General features: G+C 42.8%; 2 protein-coding genes across 7 annotated transcripts in view; both read left to right on the plus strand.

The window, feature by feature from the left end:
• Positions 1–15,965, plus strand: part of DDX52 (DExD-box helicase 52) — a 201,857-nt gene that overhangs the window by 44,607 nt on the left and 141,285 nt on the right. The window lies entirely within an intron of this gene.
• SYNRG (synergin gamma) overlaps positions 1–15,965 on the plus strand; it is a 103,863-nt gene that overhangs the window by 5,246 nt on the left and 82,652 nt on the right. For all 6 annotated transcript variants that reach the window (XM_081945374.1, XM_081945377.1, XM_081945373.1 and 3 more), the window contains exons 2-3: positions 11,949–11,980; positions 14,359–14,477. In XM_081945374.1, coding sequence (XP_081801500.1) covers positions 11,949–11,980; positions 14,359–14,477 — 151 coding nt within the window. The remainder of the gene's footprint in view (positions 1–11,948; positions 11,981–14,358; positions 14,478–15,965) is intronic.

The raw sequence follows: 15,965 nt of genomic DNA on the forward strand, positions 1-15,965 counted from the left end.
AGGCTACAAGCCAGGAGCCTGTGAGTTCTAGTTCCACCTTAGGGATGAAAGCCAGCTGGGTGACTTTAAGCCAGTCACTCACTCTCAACCAGGGGTGAAATTCAATTTTTTTTTACTACCAATTCTGTGGGTGTGACTTGGTGGGCGTGGCAGGGCAAGGATACTGCAAAATCTCCATTCCCACCCCATTCTGGGGCCAGCCTGTGCTGGTATTTGCCGATTCTCTGAATTACTCAAAATTTCTGCTACCAGTTCTCTAGAACCTGTCAGAACCTGCTGAATTTCACCCCTGCTCTCAACCCAATTCATCACACAGGGTTGTTGGGGAAAATAGAAGGAGGAGGGAGTAATATTGTGTGTGTTTGTCACCTTGAGTTACATATGAAAACAATAAAGGCAGGACATAAATAAATAAAAATTTCCTGGTGATTTCCCATTCAAGTACTAATCACGCCCAATGGTCACACACACTCTACCCCCCTCAATAATGTACTATTAAGAGATTGAATGATAAAGAACTGTACAGGTAGTGCTCAAATTATGACTGCACTTGGGACCAAAATTACTGTTACTAAGTCATTGTTAAGTGAGCTGTGCCTGATTTCGCAACCTTTCCCCCCCCCCCAATTGTTAAAGAAATCGTTGCAGCTGTTATTGCAGCGAATCTTGTGGTTGTGAAGTGAATCCAGCTTACCCCCATTGCCTTCCAACAAGTTGGAAGAAAAGCTGGTGATCACGTGACCCTCCGGGACAGTGCAACTGTCATAAGTGCATGCCAGTTTCCAAGCAAATGAATTTTGATCATGTGACCACGAGGAGGCTCCAACAGTCACAAGTGTAAAAAAAAACGGTCATAAGTCACTTTTTTCAACGCTGTTATCACTTTGAACAGTCACTAAACAAATGTTTGTAAGTCAAGGACTACTTGTATAGGGTTGAGACAGTAGTGAAATTCAAAACAAAATTCCCTACCGGTTCTGTGGGGCTTGGTAGTCATGTGACCGGCTGGGTGTGGCTTGGTGGTCATGTGACCGGGTGGGTGTGGATGCACAACTGACTCACAAATAATGTAAAAGCAGCTGGACCACATAAAACGTCCCCTGCAACAAGTAGGAGCCTCACAGAGTCACGGAGAACTCAAAAACCAACTATCACACTTTACACAAAAATAACACAAAAGCTGCACAACTGACTCACACACAATGTAAAAGCAGCTGGACTTCACACAAAATGGCCCCTGCAACAAGCAGGAACTTCACAGTCAATCAGGCACAGCTGATCGTTGCACAGCTGATTGTCGGAACTTTTAAAAAACTTTTTAAAGCATTTTTTTACTATCCGTTCGGGTGAATAGGTAGTAAAAAATGCTTTTAAAAAGTAAAAAAAATAAAAAGTTCCAACAATTGCGCGGCATAGCTTATCGTCAGAACTTTCACCGTTGTTGGTATAAGGAGCTCAAGATTTTTAGCTGGGGAACTGCCTGTATTGGCGAAAGTAACAGTGAACAGTATTTCAAATTGCTAGGATTACTGATCCATTTTCTCCTTAAAAAACAATACTGTAGTCCTGTCCATCGTTAAAATCTTCTGAATTAATTTTTTACTTCTCATCAAAATCCTTTTGAAATTTCAGCCTACTCTACTGATGTGCTAGGATATGAATAAGCTAATAAAAGGTTTTGTGGGCAGATAAGCTTTGGAGCGTTTGATTAATGAATATTCATTTCCTTTTACTACAGTGAAATAGATGACAGGCAGATCCAGGGCTTTTTAAAAGTACCCATTCTTCCTAAAATGACATTGCAGGCGGTTATATCTGTAAAGAGTTATCGGTTTTAATTAAGCATAATACTTGCAGATTGGTGTCTAATTTTTGTAGGACCTTTAGCATCAGAAAAATAATAGTTTGGCATTACAATCAGACCTGCAAGCCATCTTTTCTTTTTAGGTTTCAGGCCTGCCACACTTTCTACTGTCTACTTAATATTGTGGGAAAATGAGAGGGGGGATTATGTGGAGTTGGGTGACGTGTAGCCATAATAACATTCTTCTTAGAAAGTCAAGGTCATCTTTGTCTCTGCACCTGGCCGTAACTGGATGGGTGGAATCTGTCTTCGTGGTAGTGAAAGATGGGAGCATATGATGAACTTGGGGGTGTTTGGGGCAGAATCTTGAACTTTCAACTGGGTGGGAAAACCTGGAAGCTTTCAGATTCGGGTTTTCCCAGATGTGCCAACATGGCTCGCTTAATAAATTGGAACTTTGAGGAATCTCTTGCCTCGGATCCTTATTTTATTTTGGATGCTATTTGGAACCCTGACAATTATCTTTTTTTCTTGAACGTTGCACGTAATTAATAAATGTTCTTCCTTTTTCTCCATAAGCTCTTATAAATAAGTCACCCCTTCTTTAGAAAGACATCTATGTTTAATGATTTTTCCTTTCTTTCCTTCCCTCATTAAATGGCAATGAGTAAGGCCAGGCTGGGTTGTGTGACGCTACCTTTTGTGGATTACTTCTCTCCTTTTCCTTGCTGTGGTCACCATCAGCATCGTAGTCTTATTCAGATATCAATAGGGGGAATTTAACTCTAATATGCAGATATGAACTCTAAAATCAGATGGGTTGGCCTCTGTTGTAGGCTTGGTATGATTAATCAAGCCACCCACCTGCCCAGGTAGCTATTAACTTCTGCTCTTTTGTATTCTGAATTAGATCTGTTGTACGGATAGATCAAATTTACCCAACCTGATGCGCTCCAGAGATATTTGAGCCTTTGCTCCTAGAATGAACAGCTATTAATTGGAGCACTGTAGGTGTATATGTGGGGCGAGATCCATGTTTTTCAGCTCAGCAACATGAAGATGTGAAGACTTCAACTCCCGGAATTCCCCAGCCAGCAGTTGAAGTCTCTACATCTTTAAGCGGCCAAACCACAAGTTTAGTGACTATTTGGAGTTACAACGGCACTGAAAAAAAATGGCTTATGACCAGTTTTCACATTTATAATTGTTTCAGCATCTACTTGGTCACACACCGCATTTTTCGGAGTATAAGACGCACCGGAGTATAAGACGCACCAGAGTATAAGACGCACCAGAGTATAAAACACACCAAGATTTTGAAGATTTTGAAATGAAAAAAAAAGTTTTTGCACTCTGCATACCTCCCCAAAATGTCCCGTTTTTTTGTCCAAAAAAGGTCATGCATAGCCTTTAGGAAGCTTATAGAGTGCTTCTGCGGGCTGGGGGGGGGGCAAAAACGGCCTCTTTTTCGCTCATTTTTGCCCTCCCCAGCCTCCAGGAGTACTCTGTAAGCCTCCTAAAGGCTATGCACATCCATTTTTGCAAAGGGGGTGGGGTTTCAGGAGGCAAAAAATGCTGTATTCAGTATATAAGACGCACCCAGATTTTCAGCCTCGTTTTTGAGGGGGAAATGTGCGTCTTATACTCCGAAAAATACGGTAATCAAAATTTGGCAACTGGCATGTATTTATGACAGTTGAAGTGTCTTGGGGTCATACGATCACAATCTGTAAGCTTCCCAGCTGGCTTCTGACAAGCAAAATCAAATGGGGGAAGCCAGATTTGCTTAATGACTGCATGATTCACTTAACAGTAGCAGTGATTCGCTTAACAACTGTGGCAGCAAAGATTGTAAAATGAGTGTCACTCATTTAATAAGTCTTGCTTAGCAATTAAGTCAGTTCCTAAATGAATCTGGTTTCTCCATTGAGTTTGCTTATCGCAAAGTTGCAAAAGGTGATCGCTGCAACCGTCATAAATACAGGCCAGTTGTCAATCTTCTGAATTTTGGTTACGTGACCACAGGGATGCTGCAATAGTCATAGGTATGAAAAGCAGTCATAAGTCACTTTTTTTCAGTGCTGTTGTAACCTCAGACGATCACTAAACAAATGGTTGTAAGTCAAAGACTACGTTTAAGACTCCACGGTTGAAGACTTTGTAATCCTTTCTGTGGAAAAGAACCAATGGCCACTAAGAAGTGACCACTTGGGGAGCTTCTGTAACGTAAGAAATGTTCTTAGAGTTGTCCAATCCCGCCTTCCCTCAAAGCTCGTAATAAATCACTTACAGCAGTCGTAAATTTTTGTGATGCTGATTATTATGCAGTGTATGGTTGGAATATTATTCAAGATTACTAGCCAGTTGAACAAAGAACGTCCATCTAATCTGGGTTGATCTCCGGGACCAGACGTTCCTTGAAGATGAGCTCTAGCATGAGTCCGAAAGCTGGGAAGACAAAACACCCGGTCCCAGTGACCAACCCAGATTGGATCCTGCAACCTTATCCTGGGACACGCATATTCGCCTTCATTCGTGAAAGAACATCCATGAATATAATTCTGCAATTTGTCCTTGTGAAACTTAAATGGGAAAAGTGACTGGTCGGTTCAAAAAAGACAGGCAGTGACATTTCGCACAATCCAAGAAGGATGTTCCAAAACCCGGAGATGCCATGAAATCTTGGTTTAGGTCTACATTGGTTTAGCGCAGTCTTCCTTGACCTAATAGCAATAATAATAATAATAATAATAATAATAATAATAATAATAATAATAATAATAATAATAATAATAATAATAATAATAATAATAATAATAATTTATTTGATTAGCCGCAACCCTCTCCCGAAGGACTCGGGGCGGCGTACAATCAAAACAAATAAAATACAGATAGAGACAACATACATACATAAAAAACAAAGGCATCTACATGTGCATGGAGGAGGTAGACTAATAAGTGAAGACAATTAAAAAACACAATTTAAAATCCCATTAAATAAAATTACCGAATTAAAAAACCCGTCAGGAGCGTTATGCAGTTATGGTTGAGCCAGGCCAGCTATTTGGAATAGGTGGGTCTTGAGCTTTATACGGAAGGAGCGGAGGTCAGTGGTGGTCCTAATATCCGGAGGGAGGTCATTCCACAGGGCTGGGCCCGCCACAGAGAAGGCTCTGCTCCTAGGCGCCGCCCCCCGGCACTGTCTGGTGGACGGCACCTGGAGAAGTCCCTCTCTGTGCGAGCGGATGGGTCACAGGGATGTATGGGGCAGAATACGATCCCGCAGGTAACTAGGTCCTGAGCCATGGAGCGCTTTAAAGATCGTAATCAAGACCTTGAAACGCACCCGATAGACCACAGGAAGCCAGTGCAGCTCGCGCAGGAGAGGTGTCACATGGGAGTACCTAGTACTCCCCATAATCACCCGCGCGGCCGCATTCTGGACCAACTGCAGAATAGCACTTAGACTTATATACCGCTTCATAGTGCTTTTACAACCCTCTCTAAGCGGTTGACAGAGTCAGCATTTTGCCCCCAACAATCTGGGTCCTCATTTTACCAACCTCAGAAGGATGGAAGGCTGAATCGATCTTTTTTTTAATAAAAAAAAGTTTTTTATTTTTAAACACAGACAGACAAAAACATATCATAAAAACATCTTCCATTACGTACAGTATGTCCGTTGGTTACAAGGTTTTTGTGCATCCTTTCCATAGTCATCACTTAAACTTTATATAAAGTCACATATTGTCAATCAAATATGTTTATGTACATTGTTACAGTACTTCATTTATTTGACTTTCACTATTATTTCCTCATTTTAAACGAAATATTCTAAATATGGGTTCATTTATATTGTCGTGGTTCATTACATCATCTTCAATATATCCAATAATAAAATATTTTTATACCCTATTCTGATTCATTTTTGGTAACGTTCTCTAATAATTTTCAATTCCATGTGTATTTTTTTTAATCTAACCACAGATAAGGTAAATCTCATATCCGATATTAAAATTGTTTATCTTCTTGTTCTCTAATTTCATATGTCAACTTACTCATTTCAGCACATTCCCTTATTCATATCATCAATCAAATTTATAGATATACAATTATTATGATTGTAAAACATTCATTGAGTATAACTATTATTACCTCCTTTTTATGTGAAGCATGCTAAATTCAAAGTAAATTATATATTATGGCATTTCATTACATCAGGGTTCCAAGTAATATATCCATAGCAAGCAAAACTCCGAGGCAGGTAGATTCCTCAAAGAATACTTTTATTGGAATTATGTTATTGTCACAGATCTGGTGAAAACAGACTCGGAAGTCTCCTTCAGTTTTCACCTAATGAAAAGTAAAAGTTTTTCTACTTTCTCAAAACAATCAGTCACATGGTCCAGTCACGGTGCAGACTGGCAGCCGGATAGCATCACTCCTCCTTCCTCCACCCAGGTGTGAGAATGTCCTTGGTTTCCAAGAGAAAATATTTTGTTTTGGCTACAGATTCCCCTCTATCTCAAATCCCCCTTCCCTATCCCTTAGCTCCAATGTGGCAACACTGAAGCGGTCACAAATGGCTTCGGTCAGGTTAGCTTCAGGATTGACACTTGAGTCCTTCAGGATCAAACGGCTGGCTGTGGGCAGAATCAACCTGTAATACTGCACTCTAACCAATGCGCCACCAGTTCTGCCATCTTGTTCTCCTGGATTAAAGACCCATCGTTTCCTGGGCTCTATGGGAATTGTAGTCCACCAAAGTTTGAGAGTCCCAAGCTGAGAGAGGCCGATCTGGAGAGATTGTTGAATTATTACTACAATAATGGGAGCTCCTTTCCTGGCCATGGTCCAGAACAATCATAGAGAACATCTATCTGCCCTTGAACTTAAAAAAAAAAAGAGAAGCTATTTTCGATATTGCATGCTCATCATCTCGTGACAAAGCAATCAATAAGTAGCCTAGATTCAGATGTCTGGTTTCTCCTAACAGTGAATAAACTCGGATCTAGAGAGGAAGCAGTTTATGCCTTTGACTTTCTCGCCTTTCAGTCTTTTTAATTATACTCGACACATTTTCCCCCTCCTATCCAATGACAAAAACGAATTAACCAATCATTCCCCCCCCCCCCCCTGCACGATGTATACCTGGTGTTGACTAACATAACGCTATTTCTTTTTTCAAGAAAGAAAGAAAAATATTTTTGTATGGGTTTTTTCGGTCAATACTTGTCAATGTACAGTATTTTTTGTTAATTAAAAAAATAGAGAGAGAGAGATCAGCAGACCGATCGTCAAAGAGAAACAGCAGACGAGTCTTGTTCCTTGGGGATTTGTGAGGCACTTGTTTTGCTATTGTGGAAAGAAACAAATGGCAGTGTCAGGGTTCCAAGTAACACCCCCAACGAAAGAAGACTCCGAGGCTTGAGGTCCCTCAAAGTTCCATTTTATTAGAGGTGTCATATTGGCACATTTGGGAAAACCCAAATCCGAAAACTTCCAGGTTTTCCCCACCCAAACGAAAGTTCAACCCCTGCCCGGCACCCACATGGCCCAATCAGGCACCGTCCAAAACTGGAGCTACCTCCCAAGTCACATCACTCAAGGTGCAGGGCAAGATGACCTTGACTCTCTGAGAAAGGAATGTTGTTATGGCTACATATCACCCACGCTCTGTATAATGCCGCTTCCCATTTTCCCACAGTAGAAAATGTGGCAGGCCTGAAGGCCAAACGTTAAAAGATGGCTTCCAGGTCTGACAGGCTGTTCCCACCTCAGCAGAAAAGCGTATCTAACAGCCACATTTTGTTCACATCTCCTGTATATTATAAAATACAGGGAATTGGGATAAAACAAATACATTATGATATTAAACCTCTTGGCAAGCGTTAGTCTAGTTTTTAAATCGCAACATTACAGGAGTGAACTTTGCCTTCATTAATATTTCTTTGGCTTGTTCAGTTCATTTGTATGCTTAAAAAGTATTGGACTACTTTTTATTTCTTCCAATATTTTTCTGTCTTTAAAGAGCCAGAATTGAGACTGACAGCATTTTCATTGGGACGTTATTTGCAATTACAGCTGATGAACTGAATGTTTTTCCTGTCTTCTTTAAAAAGCTGCATGTTGTCGTAGAATTTGTTATTATTCATTCAGCTGTTGTGAAATATACTGCTTACTTATTTCGGGGCCAGCAACCATTCATTCTAAGGAGAGATTTAAAAAGGTATTAATTGCCTGGATAACATTGTAATCCTTCCATTCAGATTAACAAAGTTGGAAGGGACCTTGTAGGTCATCTAGTCCAACCCCCGCCCAAGCAGGAGACCTTACACCATTTCTGACAAAAAGTCCAGTCTCTTCTTGACAGCTTCCAGTGATGAAGCTCCCACAATTTCCAAAGGCAACTTCTGTTCCATGGGTTGATTGCTCTCACTGTCAGAAAAATTTTCCTTATTTCTAGGTTGAATCTCTCCTTGATCTGTTTCCATCCATTATTCCTTGTCTGGCCTTTGGGTGCTTTGGAAAATAGCTTGACCCTCTCCTCTCTGTGGCAGCCCCTCAGATATTGGAAGACTGCTTTCATGTCTCCCCTGGTCCTTCTCTTCACTGGACTAGCCATGCCCAGTTCCTGCAACCGTTCTTTGTATGCTTTAGTCTCCAGTCCCCTAATTGTCAGTGGTGTATTAACCATTAAGCACGTCCTTATGGCACCAGGCCCAAAGGGGCCACCACAACATTGAGAAAGAAAGAAAAAAAAACAATGAAGATTTGTACAGTATGTACAAAGGAGGGGGGCACCAAGATTTGTCAGTGCTTAGGGCACCAGTGAGCCTTAATCCGCCACTGCTAATCTGAGAATAATTGCTCTTCTCTGCACTTTTTCTAGAGTCTCAACATCTTTTTTATAGAGTGGTGACCAAAAGTGGATGCAGTATTCTAGGTGTAGTCCTATTGGCTTTGGTTCATCTTGTAAAAACCTGGAAAAACCGTATTAAGAAAACAAATGGGAAAACATGTATGAACGTGCATATGTTTTCCAATATTCCAGGTATCCCCCACCCCACCCTGGGGAAAAATAACAGGTGATTCCAATGAATATGCAGACACAGGCTTGGCTATCTGCCACGACTAATTACAGAGATAAAACCACCCCTTGGCTAGGAGCCTAGAACGCTATCTTCAAGAAACCAAGATTAGACTTAATGCTTTCTCAACGGCTAGTAAAATGGACTGTTGTTTCCTGTAAAGATTCCCCTCCTGTCGCTCCACCTATAAACTCTTTCCGAGGGGCCACAATCGTAGCCAGTTGTCCCTATTTCCTTCTATGATGTCTTCTCCACAGCTGCTCCCTTCTCCTCGCAGCTCTACGTACACAGACATCAGGGACAACCTCCCTCTGTTCCTCCTCACTGCTCCCTGACTCAGATGCCACCCGGTAGCCAACAGGCCTCTCTAGTTCCTGCTCTGACTCCAAACACCCTCCAGAGTCCCCCCTCATCCTCCAGAGCAGCCCCATAATGGTCTGAGCTGTCAGAGTCCACCAACAACTCAGCCGGCCGCTGCTGGGCCACAACAAGAGCAAAAGTTTTTCTTTCCCAACTTTTCCTATTACACTTTCCAGGACTCTGTATATAAAACTATGATAGCTAACCCAATGACTCAGCATTCATTAATATTTGGAACTGATGTTAATGCCCGGTAAACTCCGTAGTTGAATAATGACTTGGATTAGATTGCACACGGTCAGAAATATGGCCTTTAAGGTTTAAAAGGAAGCAGATGGAATTATTTTACATCAATGGACTGAGTCACAGATGGGAAGGATTCATAATGCACTCTGTGCCTTGTTTAAAGCATGTTTTTTTTTTAATTAAGCCATACGACTTGGCAGACTTAGAATAGAATAACAGAGTTGGAAGGTTCCCTGGAGGTCTTCTAGTCCAACCCCCTGCATGAAACCATATACCATTTCAGACAAATTGTTATCTAATCTCTTCTTAAAAACTTCCAGTGGAGCATTCACAACTTCTGGAGGCAAGTTGTTCCACTGATTCATTGTTCTGTCAGGAAATTTCTCCTTACTTCTCTCCTTGATTAGTTTCCACCCATTGCTTCTTGTCCTGCCCTCAGGTGCCTTGGAGAATAGCTTGACTCCCTCTTCTTTGTGGCAACCCCTGAGATATTGGAAGACTGCTATCATGTCTCCCCTAGTCCTTCTTTTCATTAAACTAGACCTACCCAGTTCCTGCAACTGTTCCTCATATTTTTTAGCCTCCAGTCCCCTAATCATCTTGGTTGCTCTTCTCTGCACTCTTTCTAGAGTCTCCACATCTTTTTCACATCATGGTGACCAAAACTGAATGCCGTATTCCAGGTGTGGCCTTTCCAAGGCCTTATAAAGTGGTATTAACACTTCACGTGATCTTGATTCTCTCCCTCTGTTGATGCAGCTTAGAACTGTGTTGGCTTTTTTGGCAGCTGTTTGAAACTTGAAACACTTAAGCCATAAAGTGTAGTTGACCATACATCTAATGCTTGGATTCGCATGTTATGCTAGGTCAGAGTAACACAAGTACTTTAACACAATGTACATCCCTGGTTACTCGTAAAGAAACCATCCTGAACATTGTGCCTTGATCATTGAAGCAATTAAGAGAATATGAAGATTGGGAGAAACCAGGCTTCATAGCAGTGACTGTGAGAGGGACCTTGGAGTCTTAGCAGACAATCTATTAAATATGAGCCAGCAATGTGTGGTAGCAGACAAAAAAGCCAATGCAATCCTAAATTGTATTAACAGGGATTCAATCAAGATCATGTGAGGTACTAATACAACTCTATAAAACCTTAGTAAGACCACACCTAGAATACGGCATCCAGTTTTGGTCACCACGCTATAAAAAAGATGTTGAGACACTAGAAAGAATGCAAAGAAGAGCAGCCAGGGTGATAAGGGGACTGGAGGCTAAAACATACGACGAACGGTTGACATGGCTGGTGTAGTGAAGAGAAGGACCAGGGGAGACATGATTGCAGTTTTCCAGTATTTGAGGGGCTGCCACAGAGAGGAGGGGGTCAAGCTATTCTCCAAAGCACCTGAAGGCCAGACAAGGAATAATGGATGGAAACTGATCAAGGAGAGATTCACCCTAGAAATAAGGTGAAATTTTCTGACAGTGAGAACAATCAACCAATGGAACAGAAGTTGCCTTCAGAAGTTGTGGGAGCTTCATCACTGGAAGCTTTCAAGAAGAGACTGGACTGTCAATTGTCAAAAATGGTGTAGATGACCACAAGGTCCCATTCCACTCTATTATTCTGTTCTGTTCTAAGATTACGGTAATAAAGATGTGGCCTAAATGGGGGGATTTGTAAAGCACTTAAGAGAGAGGAAGGACAATAATACTCCAATTATCTGTTGAAAAGAAGGTCAGAAGTCATATATTTCTTAACTTTACCTTTCTTTTTCTTTCCTTGTATTTTTTTGTACAGGTAGTCCTCAACTTACAACAGTTCATTTAGTGACTGTTCGAAGTTACAACGGCACTGAGAAACATGACTTATAACCAATTTTCATAATGAGTATTGTAACACCCCCGTGATTAGGTGATCAAAATCCAGACACTTTGCAACTGACTCATATTTATGACGGTTGCAATGTCCCAGGGTCACGTGACCCCCTTTTGCGGCCTTCTGACAAGCAGTCAGTGGGGAGAGCCAGGTTCACTTAACAACCCCGTAATTAATTTAACAACTGCAGTGATTCACTTAACAATTGTGGCAAGAGCGGTCATAAAATGGGGCAAAACTCACTTAACATTTGTCCCTCTCTTAAGAACAGAAATTTTGGGCTGAATTGTGGTCATAAGTGGAGGACTACCTGTATTTCTTTCTTTTCCGCCCTTTTATTACAGGGACATTCTTAAGTGTTATAAATGTTTAAAAACAAATTCTATATTGTCTTTTGGTGTTTTTGACCATCTGAAAAAATGCTTAGCATAGTTTTTTTTTTCATTGACCTGGCGCATAGTAACTAATGGAATCTCTCCCCTGCTTTCTGGGGGCACCCATCTATGCTAAGGACTTTTAAATGACATACTGATGTTTTTTTCCCCCCCTTGTCCTCTTCTCGTTTCAGCTTTGTTTTCCCTGGTGGCCTTGGCCCTCAAGGTAGGTAAAACGGGAAAGGGTACTGCACTTGAAACAAGAAAAATGTGGTATCTTAAATTAGGCATCTATAGCAATAGCATTTAGACTTACTGTATTTTTCGGAGTAAAAGAGGCTGAAAATCTGGGTGCGTCTTATACACGGAATGCAGCATTTTGTGCCTCCTGCAAACCTGCCCCCTTCACCAAGATGGCCGTGCAGAGCCTTTAGGAGGCTTCCAGAGTGCTCCTGGGGGCTGGGGAGGGCAGAAATGAGCGAAAAACGGGCTGTTTTTTTGCTCAATTTTACCCCCTCCCAGCCCCCAGGAGCACCCTATAAGCCTCCTAAATGCTATGCATACCCTTTTTTTGACAAAAAACGAGCCCGTTTTCACACAAAAAAAGAGCCGTTTTTTTTCTCACCTCCCCCCCCCCCCCAAGTAGCACTCTATACATGCCCTTTTTTTAAAAGAAAAACAAAAACCCAAACGGGTCCGTTTTCCTTTTTTGGAAGGTTTGCAGAGTACAAAAACATTTTTTTCCCTTTGGGAAAGCTCTTTAGTTAGAGCAGGGGTGTCCAAACTTGGCAACTTTAAGACTTGTGGACTTCAACTTCCAGCTCTGCTGGCTGGGGAATTCTGGGAGTTGAAGTCCACAAGTCTTAAAGTTGCCAAGTTTGGACACTCCTGAGTTAGAGTGATTGATGAGAATTAGATTGATCAAGTGCTGTGTCAGCAGAAACAAAGTCTTAGGTGCTGCAGATTGTCAGGGATTTCCTTCTCCAGCACATGGATAAAAACACCTGGAAACATCTACCTACCTACCTACTCTCTCTCCCTACCTACCTACCTACCTACTGTATTTCTCTCTCTCTCTCTCTCTTTCTCTCTCTCTATCCCTCTATCTACCTACCTACTTTTTTAAAAAATTGCCTCTTCAAAACCTTGATGCGTCTTATACCCCGAAAAATACAGTACATACTGTCCCATAGCACTTTACAGTCTTCTCTGCAGATCTATGGAGATTCTCTGTCAACCAGGTCATGGTTGTCCCAAAGGGACAGAAGCTTCTCGAATGAGAAGCAAAATGTCTTCAAAGAAAAACAAGAAAGTCCAGTTGCCTCTTGAAAAAGCACCAGGACAACCATGACCTGGATGACAGAGAATCTCCATAGACATCTGCAAGAAAGCAGCCAGGCTTAGAGAGCACCAAGGACCCCTCATTAATGCTAACTCTTGTTTCAAAGATTTAAAGTCAGTATTGATAAAATTCCCAGTTGCAATGGGTGGCTGTGAAGGTTGGACCATAAGAAAGGCTGAGCGCCAAAGAATGGAGGCCTTTGAACTCTGGTGCTGGAGAAGACTCCTGCATTGAGTCCCTCGGACTGCAAGGCAATCCAACCGGTCAGTCCTAGAGGAGATCCACCCTGACTGCTCTTTAGAAGGCCAGATCCTGAAGAGGAGACTCAAATACTTTGGCCACCTAATGAGAAGGAAGAAAGACTCCCTGGAGAAGAGCCTCATGCTGGGAAAGACGGAGGGCAAAAGAAGAAGAAGGGGATGACAGAGAATGAGGTGGCTGGATGGAGTCACCGAAGCAGTAGGTGGGAGCTTCAATGGACTCCAGAGGATGGTAGAGGACAGGAAGGCCTGGAGGAACGTTGTCCATGGGGTCGCGATGGGTCGGACACGACTTGGCAACTAACAGCAATAATTGATAAAATCCTTGGAAGCATCCTGAGAGGTCATTTACTTCCAACTCGCTGCTTGATGTAGGGTCGGTTAGTCTTTTGGATTAGGAGGCTTGCTGTCCAGCCAGATCATTATTGCAAATTAAATAATATAAGAATTTGGCGCCGCTTTCAACTCTCCTGCCAAGAAAATATTTTGCCTGAGGAGGAGGGCCAGGAGTTGTGTTTGACCTGGGGGAGAGGTGTGGCTAGGTTGAGCATGGCCAGTTCGACATCATTTGCACCTGTGGTGGCCTGTGCGACACCCCCCCACACACACACCCCATTTTGGGCCTAACAGGCCTCCCTGAAGCGTCCCGGGACCAAAAATGGGCCGTGCCGCATCCCCCTCCCTGCGCCTTGTTTTGGGCCTAGCAGGCCTCCCTGAAGCCGCCTGGAATCAGAAACGGGCTGTGGGGGAGGGCGCGCCCCGCGCATGCACAGCAGAGACCCGAAAATCAGCTGGCCGGTGGGAGGCGCACGTGCAGTGGAGCTGAGCTGAAGCGACGGCTCGTGTGCTCACAGAGAGGGCTCTGCGTGCCACCTGTGGCACATGTGCATAGGTTCTCCATCCCGGCTGTAGCTAATAGGTGTACCTGTTCTTCCCCTCTTGTGTCGAGTGGTGGAGTTGATGGCATAGCAGTCTTAACCGGTTTTTAATGTCTCGGTGTAGGGATGATTCCAATGCAACAGCAGAGCTTCTCCATGATGCCTGTCATGCAGCCTAATATGCAAGGCATGATGGGGATGAATTACGGTTCTCAGATGCCTCCAGGAACGATGACTGTGCAGGTACGTGCTGGGGCGATTTCAATCTGTCTGGTTTCAATCTGTATCAGGGATTATATTCTATTCGTCCAATTTCTACACCCACCTTGTGTGACTCTAGGCGGTTGACAAATAAAAATGAGAAAGTCTCATATAAGCCATAGTGGAAAACAAAACTGAAGCACTGATAAAGGAGAATGCAGGCATCCTCGGCTTGCAACAGCTCATTTAGTGACCTGTTCTGACCCCCCCCCCTCTCCACACCTGTGAATAAACCAGAACACAGGCTTGGCTGTTTGCCACTATTTAATTTGCTGCGATAACAAATCCTTTGGCTGAGGGCCCAGACCACTCACGTTCAAGAAAAACACCCAGATAGTCCCAACGGGCAGACACGACTAGAATACATAGACTTTCTTCACTGCTAATTTGAACGGTTGTTTCCTGCAAATGTCCCCTCCCAACGTCTCACCTATAAGCTCTCTTGGGAGGGGCCAATCCACAACCACCTATGCTAATCATTTTCTGTGAGTCTGCCTACGGAGTTGCTGCTTCCGTTTCTCAGCCCTTCTTAATCTAGCATCAGGGACAAACTGCCTTTGATCCTCCCCACTGCTCCATGCCTCAGGCGCCTCCTGGTGGCCAACCAGCCTCTCTGGTGCCTGCTCTGAGTCTGAACCCTGCACAGGGTCCTCCACATCGTCCAGGACAGACTCAAATGATCCCTCTGTCACTGCGTTTATTTGGTTTGCCAGCTGTGCTTACATTCTGAGTTATACGGTAGAATGAACTGACTCTTATCTCTAAGCTTCACTGCGCATGTCACACATTCCACATTCTTTCTTTGCTTCTTTTGTTCGCCTGCCAAGGTGGTAGGCAGGAACTCTACCAAAATGTAATCATTTAGCTAGTAAGTTTTGTTTTTACTTTCTTTACAATAAAATGTTTTTCTTAGAATATATCTCGGGTTTATTTTGCTTATTTAAGAAGTATGCTTCAAGGAAATGCCACGAATCATACCTCGTTAATTACAGGGCTCAATTTACCCCTGACACCCTTGCTATCCGAGTCCATCAGCAGCTCAACTGGATCCTGCTGGACCCCAACAGTGACCGTTCAAAGTTACAACGGCATGGAAAAAAGTGTCTTAAGACCATTTTTCACACTTATGACCGTTGCAGCGTCCCCCGTGGTCGTGTGATTTACATGCGGATGCCTGGCAACTGGTTCATATTTATGACAGTTGCCGTGTCCTGGAGTCACGCAACTTTCTGGAAAGCAAAGTCAATGGGAAGTCAGATTCACTTAACAACCATGTTACTAACTCAACAACCGCAGTGGTTCTCTTAACAACTATGGCAAGAAAAGTCATCAAACAGGGCAAAGCACACTGAACAAATTTCTCAGCAATGTAAATTTTGGCCTCAATTGTGGTAGTAAATCAAGGACTACTAGTACTTGTACCTCAGGGTTGAAATGAGGGATCCTTGGTGCTCTCTGAGCTTGGCTGTT

Source organism: Natrix helvetica, assembly GCF_964273705.1.
Source record: "Natrix helvetica genome assembly, chromosome: 2".
NCBI lineage: Eukaryota > Metazoa > Chordata > Lepidosauria > Squamata > Natricidae > Natrix > Natrix helvetica.